Below are 14720 nucleotides of genomic sequence, written 5' to 3'. Positions count from 1 at the left end.
ACTCAGAAACACGGTTCCAATAATAAGAACTAATTCCGCTGGGGAAGAAAATTCACCTATAGCCTTGGATAAAGGATAGAAGTTCCACCAACAAATACAACGCCTTCGTAACTTTCTTATGTATAAAGAACCCCTTCAAAACCCAATCGGACCGACCCAGCTTTACTGCCGGGTGCTGTGAGGGGTCAGCGCCCTTACCTCTTTTTTCTCACCGGTCTGTTCAGCAATGAGCTGGTCAAACACAGCCCCGAATTCTTCATGAATTTTCTGCATTTCATTGATATGACTTGCAACCTTGTTCATAGTCTTGATGGCCACTGGAAGAAAGCACCCATGAAAGGCAAAGGCTAGTTAGAGACCCTCACGGGGACATGGGTGAGGGGGCAGGCCTTGGGGCCGGGGGCTCACCATCCAGATGGTAGTGTTCCTCACTCTCAGCGTCCGTCAGAGCGAAGAGCTCCTTGAGCAGAAGCGGGTACTTGAGGATCCTCTGGATGGGCTTGATGAGGTAAGACTCGAGAGTGGCGGAGTGCTGCTGTTTTGGGTTCTGAGCATCTAGGAATGCCTTGAAAGCCGTGTCCGTCTTGGCTGGAAGAGATGAAGCACAGGCTGTCGGGGCTGAACCTCCAAATGACCCCCTCCTCACCATTTCCCTGACTTTTTCCAAGGCACATTTCCACAGAACTGAGTGGAAAGTGCGTTGCAGGAGGAAGGAAGGCAGGAACCTCCGAGAGACATCCGGAAGGGCCTGTCAGGCTTATTTATTTGGGGGCAATAATGGAGTTTGACTTTGAGTAAAAGGATAACAGGGTTTGTAAATCCTACACATGGGCTTTCAGGAGCTACTGTTTATCCTCCTTGAACCAAGAATGTCTTTTTAACATTTTTTTTTTGAAGTTTATTTATTTTGAGAGGCAGAGAGAGTGCGGTAGGAAACCAGAGGGGACAGCAGGCTCCGCGCTGCTAGCGCGGAGTCCGACACAGGACTCGAACTCATGAACCGTAAGATCATGACCTGAGCTGAAACCAAGAGTCAGATGCTTAACTGACTGAGCCACCCAGGTGCCCAAGAATGTCTTTTTGTTCTTATATTTTGACGGCTGGCACCCTTACAGACCCTGGGAGCTGCCCCTCCCAGTGCAGGTCAATTCCTATAGGTAGCAAAGGACTCACCTGGGAGCACACTTTCGTATGCAAACCAACCAATGTGGAGTCCCCCACCCTCATCTCTTCCATTGGGCTCTCACTCTCTGGGCCGCTAGTCCTCTGCCCCAGTCCCCTCAGGACCAGGTACCAGGCAAGTGGGGACAGCCCCTCTCCCTCAGATCCCACTGAAATCCCCCAACCCTAAGTCTGCTCACCCTGCCTCACTTGGTCCTTCTTGCAACAGCCACAGTAAAGTTGCCCATGTTCCCCCCCCTGGCTCCTTCTACTTCCCAACTGGCCCTGGTGCTTTCCGGTGTGGCCCTGCGTGACATGTCATGTCCCCCCTCTGGGGAACTGTGGGTAACAAACTATCTTTACAATGGCAATGGTCTTTCTGATCTGTTCGTTTCACCGTAGCTGAATATTCAGAAAGCTTAAATGTTGAAACACTCCTTACCCTGCTTTTCTTAGTCTTTCAAGCATTTCATTGCTGGTAGAATCTTTTTTTTTTTTTTTTTTTGGGAAAAGACATGGGGGAAAAAAAAGCAAACCTAAGAAGCAGTACTCTGTAGCTCTGGAAAGTGGGGCAGGGCTGGGTATCCCACAGTGAATGCCTTTAAAGATCTGTTCTGTGTTAATTCGCTGCTACCAGCTATTAGCATCCAGAGGGCAGTGCCTCCTGCCCAGGACGGCACAGTCCTTCTCAGAGGGAAACATACATCTGACCTCATAGAACTCAGGCAGCACTTTCCTCACCAGCCTGGTTTTCATCTGTGTCCCAGCTGGGCTGAGAAGCAGCCCTGGGGAGTTGAGGGAACCCAGACGAGCAGAGAGGTACCCACCAGTGGGTAGTCAGGAAGACAAGGCTAACTCATGCCATCCAGGTGCAGAGAAAGGGGGGAAGTGGGGGAAGGGAGTGAGGGCACAAAATGGGGGGGAAGGTACAATACGTCAAGGTGACTTAGCAGTGGGCATACACCTTTTTAAAAGCTTCTGATAAAAATGTAGCTCCATCTCCAGGAATGAGCAGTGCAAGCTCAGACCCGGAGATGCTGTAAAAGGGCATCACTGTAAACTGGTTATTCTGTCTTTATTCAGAGAGAAACAGCCATCATGTGAAGGTGGCCTCATAGAGACCACAATCTTTTCATCTCTTTTAAGCCCCGTGAAGGGGAATCAGGCTGCAAGGTGTTTGGGGTCATCGTTTCTCCTCCTGTCAAAGAGCAAATCTGGGGAAAGAAAGGACACGGGGAAGGAGTGGCCTGTGTGTCAGGGAAGTGAGGCCCAGCCCAAAGCTGACGCCCGGTGAGGCTGTGGTTCCGTGCGGCATCCCAAGTATCTACTGCCCACAGCTAGCAGGGGCGTGGGAATCCCCCCCAAATCCAAAAGCCCAAAACTATGGCCATTGGCATTTAACCATCAACCATACTTCATGTCAGAACAAAACTAAGCTTGTGAGTTAGGGGAGGGTCGCTCCCATTCAACCTCGCCGTAAGCCTGTTAACAGTCAGACTTTTGAGGCGCCGCGATGGCTCACTCGGTTAAGCATCCGACTTCGGTTCAGGTCATGATCACATGGTTCATGGGTTCAAGCCCTGCATCAGGCTCTTGCCTCTCAGCACAGAACCGACTTTGGATCCTCTCTCTCCTTCTCTCTCTGCCCCTGCATCACTTGTGCTCTCTTCCTCTCAAAAATAAACATTAAAACCAAAAACAAGAATAACAGATTCTTGTTCTCCAAGAGTTCTCTTCACCCTCTGGGCACATTCGGCCATTAGGAAAATGTAGGTCATGCCTAATGTTTCCAGGGATCATTTTGAAAGATACAATAATATTTTTCATGTGCAAAAAACGATGTTGCTAAATCTACAGGGGCGGAATTTAATCTCACTGACTGATTAAAAATAACACAAATTGCTCTAAGGCCTGTAATGTGTATATAATTTTACAGGAGAACAATGTTCTCTAAAACTGTTATATTAATGATCTCTTAACAACTGGCATTTGGTTTAAGTTTAAAAAGAAATATGTGTGCAGAACTATATGCCCAATACAGCACATCTGAAAACAGACAACAGCACATGTTGGACCAGACAACATGACAAGGAAATTCCCAGGCTGTCTCTAAAAAGAAAATCTTTTTAATGTTTATTTATTTTTGAGAGAGAGAGAGAGACAGGATGTGAGTCAGGGCGAGGGGCAGACACAGAATCCGAAGCCAGCTCCAGGCTCTGAGCTGTCAGCACAGAGCCCAACGCGGGGCTGGAACTCAAGAGCTCTGAGAGCATGACCGGAGCTCAAGTGGGATGCTCAACCGACCTAGGCGCCCCTGCCCCACCCACCCCAGGCCCCCAGGGTTCCTTGAAATGTCCTTCGAATTTCATGTTGGAATAGACTCTGGCATGAACTAGCTCTACCAGTAAGTATGTCATTATCTGGGGCGGCTCTTCTGTCATCCAGAGACCTGCACTGTACTAATATTTCCTAATAGGTTTTAAATTAAGTCAAGCTCATTCTGTCTGTCAGGAAAGGATAACGTGTATAAATTATTTACGTATTCAGGGACTGGATCAGCAGCTGTACACGCCAGCCGCAGGGAAGTGTTAAGAATGAGCAGGCTACAGGCACCTGGGTGGCTCAGTCAGTTAAGCGTCCAACTTTGGCTCAGGTCATGATCTCTAAATCTGAGAGTTCGAGCACTGCGTCAGGCTCTGTGCTGATAGCTTAGAGCCTGGAGCCTGCTTCAGATTCTGTGTCTCCCTCTCTCTCTGCCCCTTCCCCGCTCATAGTCTTTCTCTCTCTCTCTCAAAAAAAAAAAAAAAAAAAAAAAAAAAGAATGAGCAGGCTGATTTCCAGAGATCCTTTGCAATCACTTTCTACCGGTTATCCCATTTCCCAAGCAATTTTTTTTTTTAATCGCCATCACCGACATCACATCTGAACTAGAGAAGCAAAGCAGCTTTCTGGAGACTCTCAGAATGATCCAGCATTTCAAAGGAGCCTGCCAAGAGGAAAATTCTGCTCTGTGCTGTGCAAAATATAATTGCAACCCGAGTGATTCCCATGAAGAACTGAAAACAACTTCAGTAGTGCTTGTGGTGGCTATTATCACACACCTAGGAAGAGAAACACAGATGAGGGAAAGATGGCACTCCACCAGAAGGCATAGTAAGTGTGCGAGGATATAAGGAAATGGATGAAAATTAGGAGTAAAGCAGGGATTTCTCAAGATCCTTTGTTTTTGCATAACTCCAAACTGACCCCTCAGTTCGGGCCCCAAATAGAGGAGCAAACCTTTCATTATGAGAAAACTGATAAGACCATTAGTTCAAGATACTAGGGGCACCTGGCTGGCCCAGTCAGTAGAGCGTGTGACTCTTGATCTCGGGGATCGTGAGTTAGAGCCCCAAGCTGGGCACAGACTTTACTTTAAAAAAAAAAAAGACAGGGGGCACCTAGGTGGCTCAGTTAGGCATCCGACCTTTGATTTCGGCTCAGGTCATGATCTCGTGGTTCACGAGTTCAAGCCTGCGTTAGGAGCCTGCTTCGGATTCTGTCTCCCTCTCTGTCCCTCCCCTGCTTGCTCCCTATCTCTCTCTCAAAATAAATAAAAATAAACTTAAAAAAAAAAAAAAGATAGTAATGCATTTCACTTCTTAGTACCTTTATTAGTGGAATATCTATCTGGTACATGACTCTTGGATTTCTGTCCAAAAGCCCCCCACCACAGTCAGCAACACAAATGTGAATCTACAACAGACATGCGCACCGGCCGCCCAGTCCTCACCGGCCTACCTTTCACCAGAACCTTGGGGACCTTCGTGTGGCTGGCGCAGAAGGCACTGTAGAGCTTGAAGCGGTCAGCGTAATACAGAAAGGATCCCCCCAGAGAGAACAGCACTTTCTGGATTTAACGAGAAAAACCGCAGTTAGTTCAGGTTCGGCCTTATCTAGAAACAGCAGCGGGATGGAGAGGGAGCGCACCTCTGCCTGACCCTCCCCACAAATGAGCACCATTCACACCCGTCACAGCCTTTCTTTGCTCACCGGTGGCCTGAAATCACCTATTGGAAAGGTCAAGGGTTAACATGTTTGTGGAGTTGGCCTTCTTGCTAATTACGGTGGAGATGTCACTGCTTCTCCAGCCCTGGGTCTTTAAATGACCTATCTAGGATGTCTGAATGTTAATGGGAAAATATAGATGGCATTTTGGAAAAGGCAGAAATCTCCTGAAATCTCTCATTAGCTCCTGTTGGGAGGGAGAAGTGACAAACCAAATAGAGGCAGGAAATGCATGCATACATCCCAAAAATAGAAGACACATTTCCCTGCTCACTAACTCCACCCTCTCCAATACTACTCCCTCGTTTAGCAGGGAGCAGGTAAGAATGTAAGAAACATGCTCGACTACGGGAATTAGGTATCCTCTCCCAGCCCACACTCTCTGCCTCAAAAATGGGTGATGAACTTCCCCATTAGAATTTAATCTGCAGGGCGCCTGGGTGGCTCAGTCAGTCAAGCGTCCTACTTCAGCTCAGGTCATGATCTCATGGTTCATGAGCTCAAGCCCCATGTTAGGGCTTGTGCTAACTGCTCAGGGCTGGAGCCTCCTTCAGATTCTGTGTTTCCCTCTCTTTCTGCCCCTCCCTGGCTCACTCATTTTTTTTTCTCTCTCTCTCTCTCTATGTTAAAATAAACATTTAAAAACATTCTTAAGGAATAATTTAAATTGCCTCAGGAAGGATATTTTTTATCTTATACATTTTATGTACATAGACAGTTTATAAATATATATATCTACACATACATATATGTACATATATACACATAAATATAGTAAGTCTCAGAAAAATATCTTCTGTATCTTTCATATTGATCTAGTCTTTTTTTTAAATTTATTTAGAGAGAGAGAGAGAGAGAGAAAGAGAGAAAGAGCATGAGACAGGGGCAGAGAGAAAAGGAGACACAGAATCCGAAGCAGGCTCCAAGCCATCAGAACACTGATCTAGTCTTGTTCAGAGAGAGGAAGAGACTTAGATTCAGGCTGAGAATTACAAATGAGATTCTGGGGCGCCTGAGTGCCTCGATTTGTTAAGCGTCTGACTTTGGCTCAGGTCATGTTCTCACAGTGCACAAGATGGAGCCCTGCATCGGGCTCTGTGCTGACAGCTCACTGTCTGGAGCCTGCTTTGGATTTGTGTCTCACTCTCTCTCTGCTCCTCCCCCTCTCATGCTTTCTCTCTCTCTCTCTCAAAAATAAATAAATTTTTTTTTTTTAAATAAAAGTGAGGTTCCAAGAAGAAAAAGTTTTGGGTTTCAATGGGCAACTTATCTAATGAGCAATGCATAGAATTCTGATGGACGGTCTACTAACCACAAAAAGTTTAGTTTGAACTACCCAGAATAGGTCATTGGAGACCTACTCGTTTCCTACACCTTCTACTTTCCCTCCTTTCCTCTTCAAGCCCGACCCCTCCTTACCTCCCCACCCTGGCTGAGAGGGGCCCAGCAGCACAGCGTGGCTCTGCAGGCGTGGTTATCCCTGGAGGCACCCTCAATAATTAGACAAGAAAAGGTGTGTGGAAGACAAAGCTCTAAACATAACCCCTCACGGCAACTGTATCCAATCATTTGTTCATTTAACTTATTATTTACTTAGCACTTATCATGCAGGCAACTACAGATAAAACATTAAGGCATTCCTTTATTCTTCTGGCCTCAAAAAAGTGATCTCAGGGCACAAAGTGTGCCCAAGTATGAGGGGCTTATCCACATAGACTACATTTCCCCAAAGTCGCCCTTCCGTAGGACATCACAGAGCCTCTCGCTGGCTGATGGACGTCGCAAATTTCCAAGGGCACGTTTTATCAAGACTTGTTTGACCGCAGCACTAATTCCTTTTTTTCTAATACTGCCTTAGAATGAGTGTTCTATGCAACGCAGTCTGAATATTTGAAGAAGCATTTCTGTTTCTGGCCAAATGTACAATCAGAATTTAGACAGAGCAGCAAGGGGTAAAAACCGACAGCGATAGGTGTGGGAACAAGGGCAGACAATCCAGAAGCCAGCTCAGAGGGGCTGGAGAGAAGCTCTAGGGTCATGAATATTCAATATGCATCAACTGTCCTGCCTTCCTGGCAGAATGGAGATCTTCAGGTTATGCAATAAACCAGTAAAGTGAAGGTCAGGGAAGAGTTCCACTTGAATGGAATTTAGAACCGTAACTGTTCAGGGACAGCTTATGAAAGGGATCCATGCAGCAATCCCTTCTAGAATAACACTGCTCACAATGTAACTGTATTCATAGCACAGTATTCACCTACCTCTCCTCAAGTCATTCACCGGACCTACACGCAAAGAAGCAGGGCCACAGCAAGAGATTGGTAAGTGAATTTAATGAATGTTGGATATTTTAGACAAAAACCAAGTGTTTTAGGGGTGCCTTGGGCGGCTCAGTCAGTTAAATATCCCCCTCTGGGCTCAGGTCACGATCTCACAATTCGTGGGTTCGAGCCCGGTGTCAGGGCTCTGTGCTTATAGCCCAGAGCCTGGAGCCTGCTTTGGATTCTGTGTCTCCCTCTCTTTCTGGCCCTCCCCCGCTCGCACTCTGTGTGTGTCTCTCTCTCAAAAATAAATAAACATTAAAAAAAAATTCTTAAACCAAGTGTTTTACAGAATGTCTGTATCCATTTGTTTTTTAGATCCTCATCAAACAACTTTCTTGATAAACAAATTACTGGCCCTTGTCATGAGTTCTAACTGGCCTAATTAATGTACTAATTTAGAAAATATATGTTACCATTACAAACACACACAAATGAACCAAACTATATTTCGAATGGACAGCAGAACCACCCTGAGGATGAAGAGGGGAGAAAATTAACTCATCCAAGCAGTATCTGAATACATACACAAATGAATCGTGTGTGGTAATTGAGATTAAAGGGGTATCATGCCTGCAACTCAACTCTTCAAGGGTTTGAGGAAAAAAATTATATTCCACAGACACACAGATATGTACACATGTACATACTGGAGTCAGGAAGGGGGAGAAAGAAAGGAGCAAATGTGGTCAAATGTTCACATTTGGGAAATCTGGGTGAAGGAGGTCCAGGAATTCTTCCAGACTATTTTTGCAAACAGACTCAAGTCATATCCAAATAAAAACATATGACTGTATATAAAAACACATTTGAAGGGACCTGGGTGGCTCAGTCGGTTGACTGTCTCTTGGTTTTGCCTCGGGCCACAGTCTTGCAGCTTTGTGGGTTTGAGCGCTCTGTCAGCACAGAGACTGCTTGGAATTCTCTCTCTCCTTTCTCTGCCCCTCTCTGACTCACACTGTGTCTGTCTCTCTCAGAATAAATAAACTTAACACCATATTCATATACGACGTGTAGGGACATGTGTATGTATTCCGAATAGCTCCTTTTGCAAAGGGTCACTAACACAAAAAAAAAACATGAGGGAGAAAGGGCAGCCGAGTCCCTAAACCTGTATACTAATGTCACTCAGCCAGATTTCAGCAAGCTCTGGAAGAGGTCGAAGTGTATGGGGGCCCCACAGAGACAACTGCATCTGAGTCCATCACTAGGGCCAAATTCGCAAAGCGGAAGAGGTCAGAAGGATAGTCAATTCAGCAAATAGCTCTAGAAAATTCACATTCACATGCAAAAAAGAGGACTTTGAGTCCTACATCGCACCATAACCAATTTAATTCAAAATAGAACAGAGACCAAAATGCACATGCCCAAATTACAAAGCTTCTGAGAGAAAACCGAAGAAAATCTTTATGACCCTGGTGTGGGCCAAAATTTCACAGACAGGACACCAAAAAAGTATGACCCAAGAAAGAAAATACTTGAAAAATGAGATGTCGTCAAAATTTAAAATTTCTGATCTTTGAGAGACCCTGCACGACGAAGAAAATATTTACAAATCCTGGTTCTGCTCATGAACTTCTCTTCAAAATACACAAAGAACAAGATCCCAAGACCCAAGAGGAAGAAAATCGCCAACCAAAAAAAAAAATAAATCAATGGGTGAATGATTTGAATAGATCCTTCACAAAGGAGGCTATATTACAGGCAAGAGGAGCGTCTCGGTAGCTCAGTCGGTTAAGCATCCAACTTCGGCTCAGGTCATGATCTCACGGTTCATGGGTTTGAGCCCTGCGTCAGGCTTTGTGCTGACGGCCAGCTCAGAGCCTGGAGTCTGTTTCAGATTCTGTGTCTCCCTTTCTCTCTGACCCTCCCCTGCTCATGCTGTCTCTCTCTCTCAGAAATAAATAAAACATTAACAAAATTAAAAAAAAAATACAGGCAAGAGGGAACATCAGAAGATGTGCACCGTCATGTCATAAAGGAAATTAAAATGAAAGCCACAGGCAGATGCCACTACACAAGCGTTAGGATGGCTACTATTATAAAAAGGGACCATGACCTCCTCGTGAGGGTGAGGGGGAACAGCTATGACAAGGTACACCAGCTATGACCGCTCCACTCCTGGGTATTTAGCAGGAAAGCAGATATCCACACTAACCCTTGTACACAAATGTTCACGGCAGCTTTACTTGTAATTGCCCCACACTTGGCAACAACCCAAATGTCCAAGAGAGTTGAGAAGATAACAAAGCATATGACACCTGTTAATGAGTGTGGTGGGCCACCACTGAGCGATGGCAAGGCTGGACTACTGGTAGACTGATATATGCAGCAACAAGAATGGAGCGTGGTTATGGTAAGGACGGGATGCCACATAAGAAAAGAGTATATGCTGCATGATTCCACTTACATAAAATTGCAGAAGGCAAATTAATCGAACTAATCTATGGTATCACAAAGAGCGCGTGGTGGCCTGTGGCTGATGGGCACTTAGGGGCGGGAGACCAGAATCACAAAAGAGCAGGAAACAAACAAAAAGCAGGTGTATACATATGGTGAGATTCATCAAATTGCACAATGAATATATGCAGCGTAGTCTACGTCAATTATACCTCAATTTTTAAATCTGTTTTTTAAAAGTGTATGAGGGTGACATGTAAGCCAACAGCACTGTGCATGAAGCAGCGAGCTCTGCCGATTGGAGGTGCAGCATAGGAAATGTCTGCACCAAAGGGAACCTGGCCAAGGAGGAGGACAGAAGCTGTAAGCATCCTCACTACGTAACTTGTCATAAATCCTCATGAAGGCTAGAAGGACGCTGTGTGCTGGAAGACTGTGTTCCTCCTGGATAATGACAAGCATTTCCATTAAGCAAAGTTTTCCAGAACAGGATAAATTAATTTGTTTACTGGGAAACCAAGGGTGCTGGTCTAATTTGCCAATAACTAGTATTAAGGGTCCCCACATAAACAGAACAAAAGGTCAAAGTTGGTCTATCTTCCACAGTAGAAGCTGGTAGATATAACAGTTTAATATGGGTTGTTGGCACTCATGTCCGCTTAGCCAGACAAGGGTCTCCTCTCAGCCTTCCTTCTGGAATGGACGCCACTGGAGGTCCAGTGAAGACTCAACACCATGAGCATGAGAACTTGCCAGAAAGAGCACGTGTTTCCTGCTAGGTGCTATCAGGAGAGTCAACCTGACCTACAGAGTAATCCGCCCATGACACTGGGAGGCAGCTTGATGCCTTTGGAGGATGAGACTTACCTTAAATTGATCGACTTTCTCAAGCTTTTCCAAATCAGGTACCAGTCTGACTCCATCTTCCAGAGTTTTCAGAAATTCTACTTGAAACTCTACCATTTCGGTGAGATTTCCGAAGAGCACATCCAGCTGGAAAATGGAAAAAAAATGTAACCCACCCCATATTTCATTAGCGTTCAGAAACTTTATTTGCTTCTGATTTCGACATTTCTGTAGTGATACTTATCAGTTAAGATAATGAGCCCACCATGAGGGGGGAGGCAGTCAATCATTTGACCTATTTATTACAATTAAGCAAATTCAAAATAGCTTTCAGTACTGCACATACGCCTCACTCCTTCCTCTTCACCAAGGTCAACTGCAACGTGACCCTCACGAAGTTAAGACATTTTTCCACCGTACCTCATCCTGGGTGAGGAAAGTTTCTTTTTGAAGAGGTTTTAGGTATCTCTCCATGAGACAGTTTAAGTCCTAAGGGTTGAAAAGATACCTCATTAGCACATCTAAACATCTGTAAAGCAGCATCGAAAGGAGAAAAAACAGATTATGTCCCAAATGCTAACATTACAGTCTTTAGGTCTTTAAATTCCCTTCAAGCAGGAGTGAGTCCAACTATCCTGTAATATTTTCGACTGCAGGCCATGTGGCCTCTGTCACAACTCGGCAATTCTGCCGCTGTAACAGGAAAGTCGCTTCCTGTGACGGCAGCACCGACAACACATAAGTGAACGTGTGTGGCTGTGTTCCAATAAAACCTTATTTGTCGAAACAGGCAGAGGGCTGGATTTGGTCTGAGGGCCATAATTTGCTGACCCCAGAGTTAAAGACTAAAATAGATCATTAAAAACAGATCACAATGTTGTGACATCTAACTAAATTATATATAGTCATAGGAATATACAACTATTACCGTCACAGGAATGTATTACAATGTACATATTGCAATGTATGTACAATGCATGTATTATTATAGTTACACATATTATATAGACATTATGAATTATATAGAAATAAATTACATGGTTACGGGGATATAACTAAATGTCCAAACCCGAGTGAGAATGAACAAAACAGGTACCCTTTCTGCCTAGACTCAAATTAGATGCTGAAAATAATACATTTACATTTTTCAAAAACTCAATTCAATTTTAGTATTAGCCCAAAGACAGATTTAGAAAGGTCAGAAGGCTCATTTAATATTCTCCATCGTCTCCTTTCCCAATCGATCACTTACAAATATCAATCAATTGCTCTAAGAATTGACATGCTTCCTCCTAAGCAGGAGATCTGAACGTTCAGAAGAAAAGCCCGATTCCAAGGGGGACCAAGATGCATCTCAGTACCACCACCAGGTTTGCTGTTAGGCAAACACGGGTATAGACCTATGGAGCCCCCTCCCTCAAAGCGAGGGAAGGCAGGCCCTGCTGGAAGGCAGGGCGGGAGAACGGGACGTACTTTCACGTAGGTGCGCTCCGTCTCCAGAAGCTCACAGATGACCTTGCGCAGCTTGTCGGCGTCCGTGAGCTGCCTCATGGTGGCCAGCTGAGGCCCGGTGGAGTCCTGAGGCGACGGGCTCGGGTCAGAGAGGTTCATCTCATGCAGACTGCGGCAAAATGCGGCCACCTGTTCCGTGCTCTGCGGAGCACAGTTTAAAAGGCAAGGCAGATGAAGTTACCCCTCGCTAGAGCGGCCTGTCTGACATCTGTTCCGCCTAAAGATGTCCTGCCTGGTTAATGAACTGCCACACGTGAATTACATCTCTCCTTCCCCTGACCGCTCCACACACATGAGAGCTTGCTGAATGCTCAAACAACCAGAACAATAATTGCTAGCACATTCTGAGTGCCCACCACATGCCAGGCACTTGTCTGGGGGACTGAGCCCTCCCACAGGGTGAGTACGGGCTATTAGCATGCCTATGAAACAGTGGAGACAAAGGAGGCCCAGAGAGGTTAAGTAAGCTCCTCTGAGATTGCACAGCTCCAGAGGGGCAGAGCTGAGATTTGAACCAGGCAGTGTGGATCAAAGCCTGTGTTCATGACTACTCTGCAAGAAGCAGACAAATAAGGAGACAGAGATACAGAAAAATTAAGCGCATTCACCCAAAATACAAGGCTGATTGATCACACCCCCAGGTAAGTAATCTATACTTCCTCTGCAGTGTGGGAAGATGATTTCATAAGCCAAGGTTCTTTCTGGCTCTGTTAAAAATTGGCCCTAAGGCAACCTTCTAGATAATGACAGATACTCATATATTTTAAGAAAAAAAAAATCTGTCTCTATAGCTTCTCCAAACAGAAAGATACCTCCTCCATGGGAATAAAGGCTGTTGGGCCCTGAATAAGCTTCAGTGGGGGAGTCTAGCTCCACCTAGTCTCTGTCCAGGATGATTCAAGTAGAAGTTTAGGGTTCTAGGATTCTAAAATTCCAATTTTCCACGTTATGCAAGACAGTTCTCCAAAGCATGAGTGGCGGACGTGCCACCGAAAATCCCTAGGACTACTGGTTGGCCACCTGGGCTGCCTGTGGGACTCACCTGGGGACACGCCCAGCTCACCCTCCAGATCAATTCAATCAGGGTCTCCAGGATGGGATGAGCCAGTGTATATTTTAAAGCCCCTGATGGAATTACTCCAGATGCTACTTCGTTTGTTTTGTTTTGTTTTGAATTTTTTTTAAATGTTTATTTTTGAGAGATAGCATGAGCAAGGGAGGGGCAGAGAGAGGGAGACACAGAATCCGAAACAGGATCCAGGCTCTGAGCTGGCAGCACAGGGCCTGACGCGGGGCTCGAACCCACAAACCATGAGATCATGACCTGAGATGAAGTCAGACGCTCAACCGACTGAGCCACCCAGGCGCCCCTCCAGACGCTACTTCGTAGCACCAAATCTAGCTTATTAGTATTTGTCCTAATGTACCACTCTACAAACATTTACAGGATATCTCCTCGAAGGTAGGCTGTCCACTCCTCCTCCTCTCCCCGGCTTCCATTGTCTAATTCATGGCTCGACACAGAGTATTCCCAATAAACACGTGTGCAAATAAAGAACGACTTCTGTCACCCACGTACCCGGGAAGAAGAGGAGAAGAACATCTACCCCAAAACAACAATTGCTGCCCAGAGCTGAAAGGCAAGGCTAACATTTTGTGCAGGGCAGAGGAGCTACAACCAAGGGTATTCCATGGGGGCAATCCCTTAAAGGCAGAGGAAGGCAGCCAACTTAGCGGGCCTTTTCCTCATTAGCATATCCCGAAGGGAAGGGAGCCTGGAATAAACACAGTGCAAGGAACTCGGGAAATCAGAACCTAACGAGGATGCATTAATGACAATGGCATGACAAGCCAAGAGCGGAGCCAAATCCACATAATTATTCTTTCCATTCTCTTACAATGCCCACAGCTTATTGCTAGTGCTAACCCTAGTCTTATGTGCCAGAAGGTATTAGTCACCTGTCAGGGGCACTGTTCAGTGTTCTCTATGGATTCAAACATTGTATATACCCACATCGAATCCTCCCATCAGTGACTGACAAAAAAGCCCCAAAAAACAAAACCTCACCAAAAAGGGCTCAACTGTATAACATGTGAATTATCTCAACAAGGCTGTTAAAAAGGAATTTAATCGTAGCTTGTTTCTGTAAAAACCAAGCAACCAGTTTTATTTAGTTATATTAGTGTTTTACTGACTTGTCACCCTGAAACATCCAGTTAAATATGGCTTGGCCTTAAAAATGACACAGGAACAAGAGACCCATTTGTAACAAAAATGCTCACACATCTTTTAAAGGATCCAGGGAGGGACGCCGGGGTGGCTCAGTCGGTTAAGTGTCCAACTTTGGCTCAGGTCATGATCTCACGGTTTGTGGGTTTGAGCCCCGCGTAAGGCTCTGTGCTGACAGCTCAGAGCCTGGAGCCTGTCTCTCT

General features: G+C 45.4%; 1 protein-coding gene across 1 annotated transcript in view; it reads right to left on the bottom strand.

Moving 5' to 3' along the window:
- Window positions 1–14720, bottom strand: part of TIAM1 (TIAM Rac1 associated GEF 1) — a 210243-nt gene that overhangs the window by 19381 nt on the left and 176142 nt on the right. The window contains exons 16-21 of the mRNA XM_077760193.1: window positions 12249–12428; window positions 11196–11264; window positions 10797–10922; window positions 4942–5050; window positions 409–588; window positions 199–317 (exon numbers count right to left, since the gene is read on the bottom strand). Coding sequence (XP_077616319.1) covers window positions 199–317; window positions 409–588; window positions 4942–5050; window positions 10797–10922; window positions 11196–11264; window positions 12249–12428 — 783 coding nt within the window. The remainder of the gene's footprint in view (window positions 1–198; window positions 318–408; window positions 589–4941; window positions 5051–10796; window positions 10923–11195; window positions 11265–12248; window positions 12429–14720) is intronic.

This window comes from Crocuta crocuta, unplaced genomic scaffold (genome assembly GCF_008692635.1).
Source record: "Crocuta crocuta isolate KB4526 unplaced genomic scaffold, BGI_CrCroc_1.0 scaffold369, whole genome shotgun sequence".
Taxonomy (NCBI): domain Eukaryota; kingdom Metazoa; phylum Chordata; class Mammalia; order Carnivora; family Hyaenidae; genus Crocuta; species Crocuta crocuta.
This window is presented reverse-complemented; position numbering and strand designations above follow the sequence as displayed.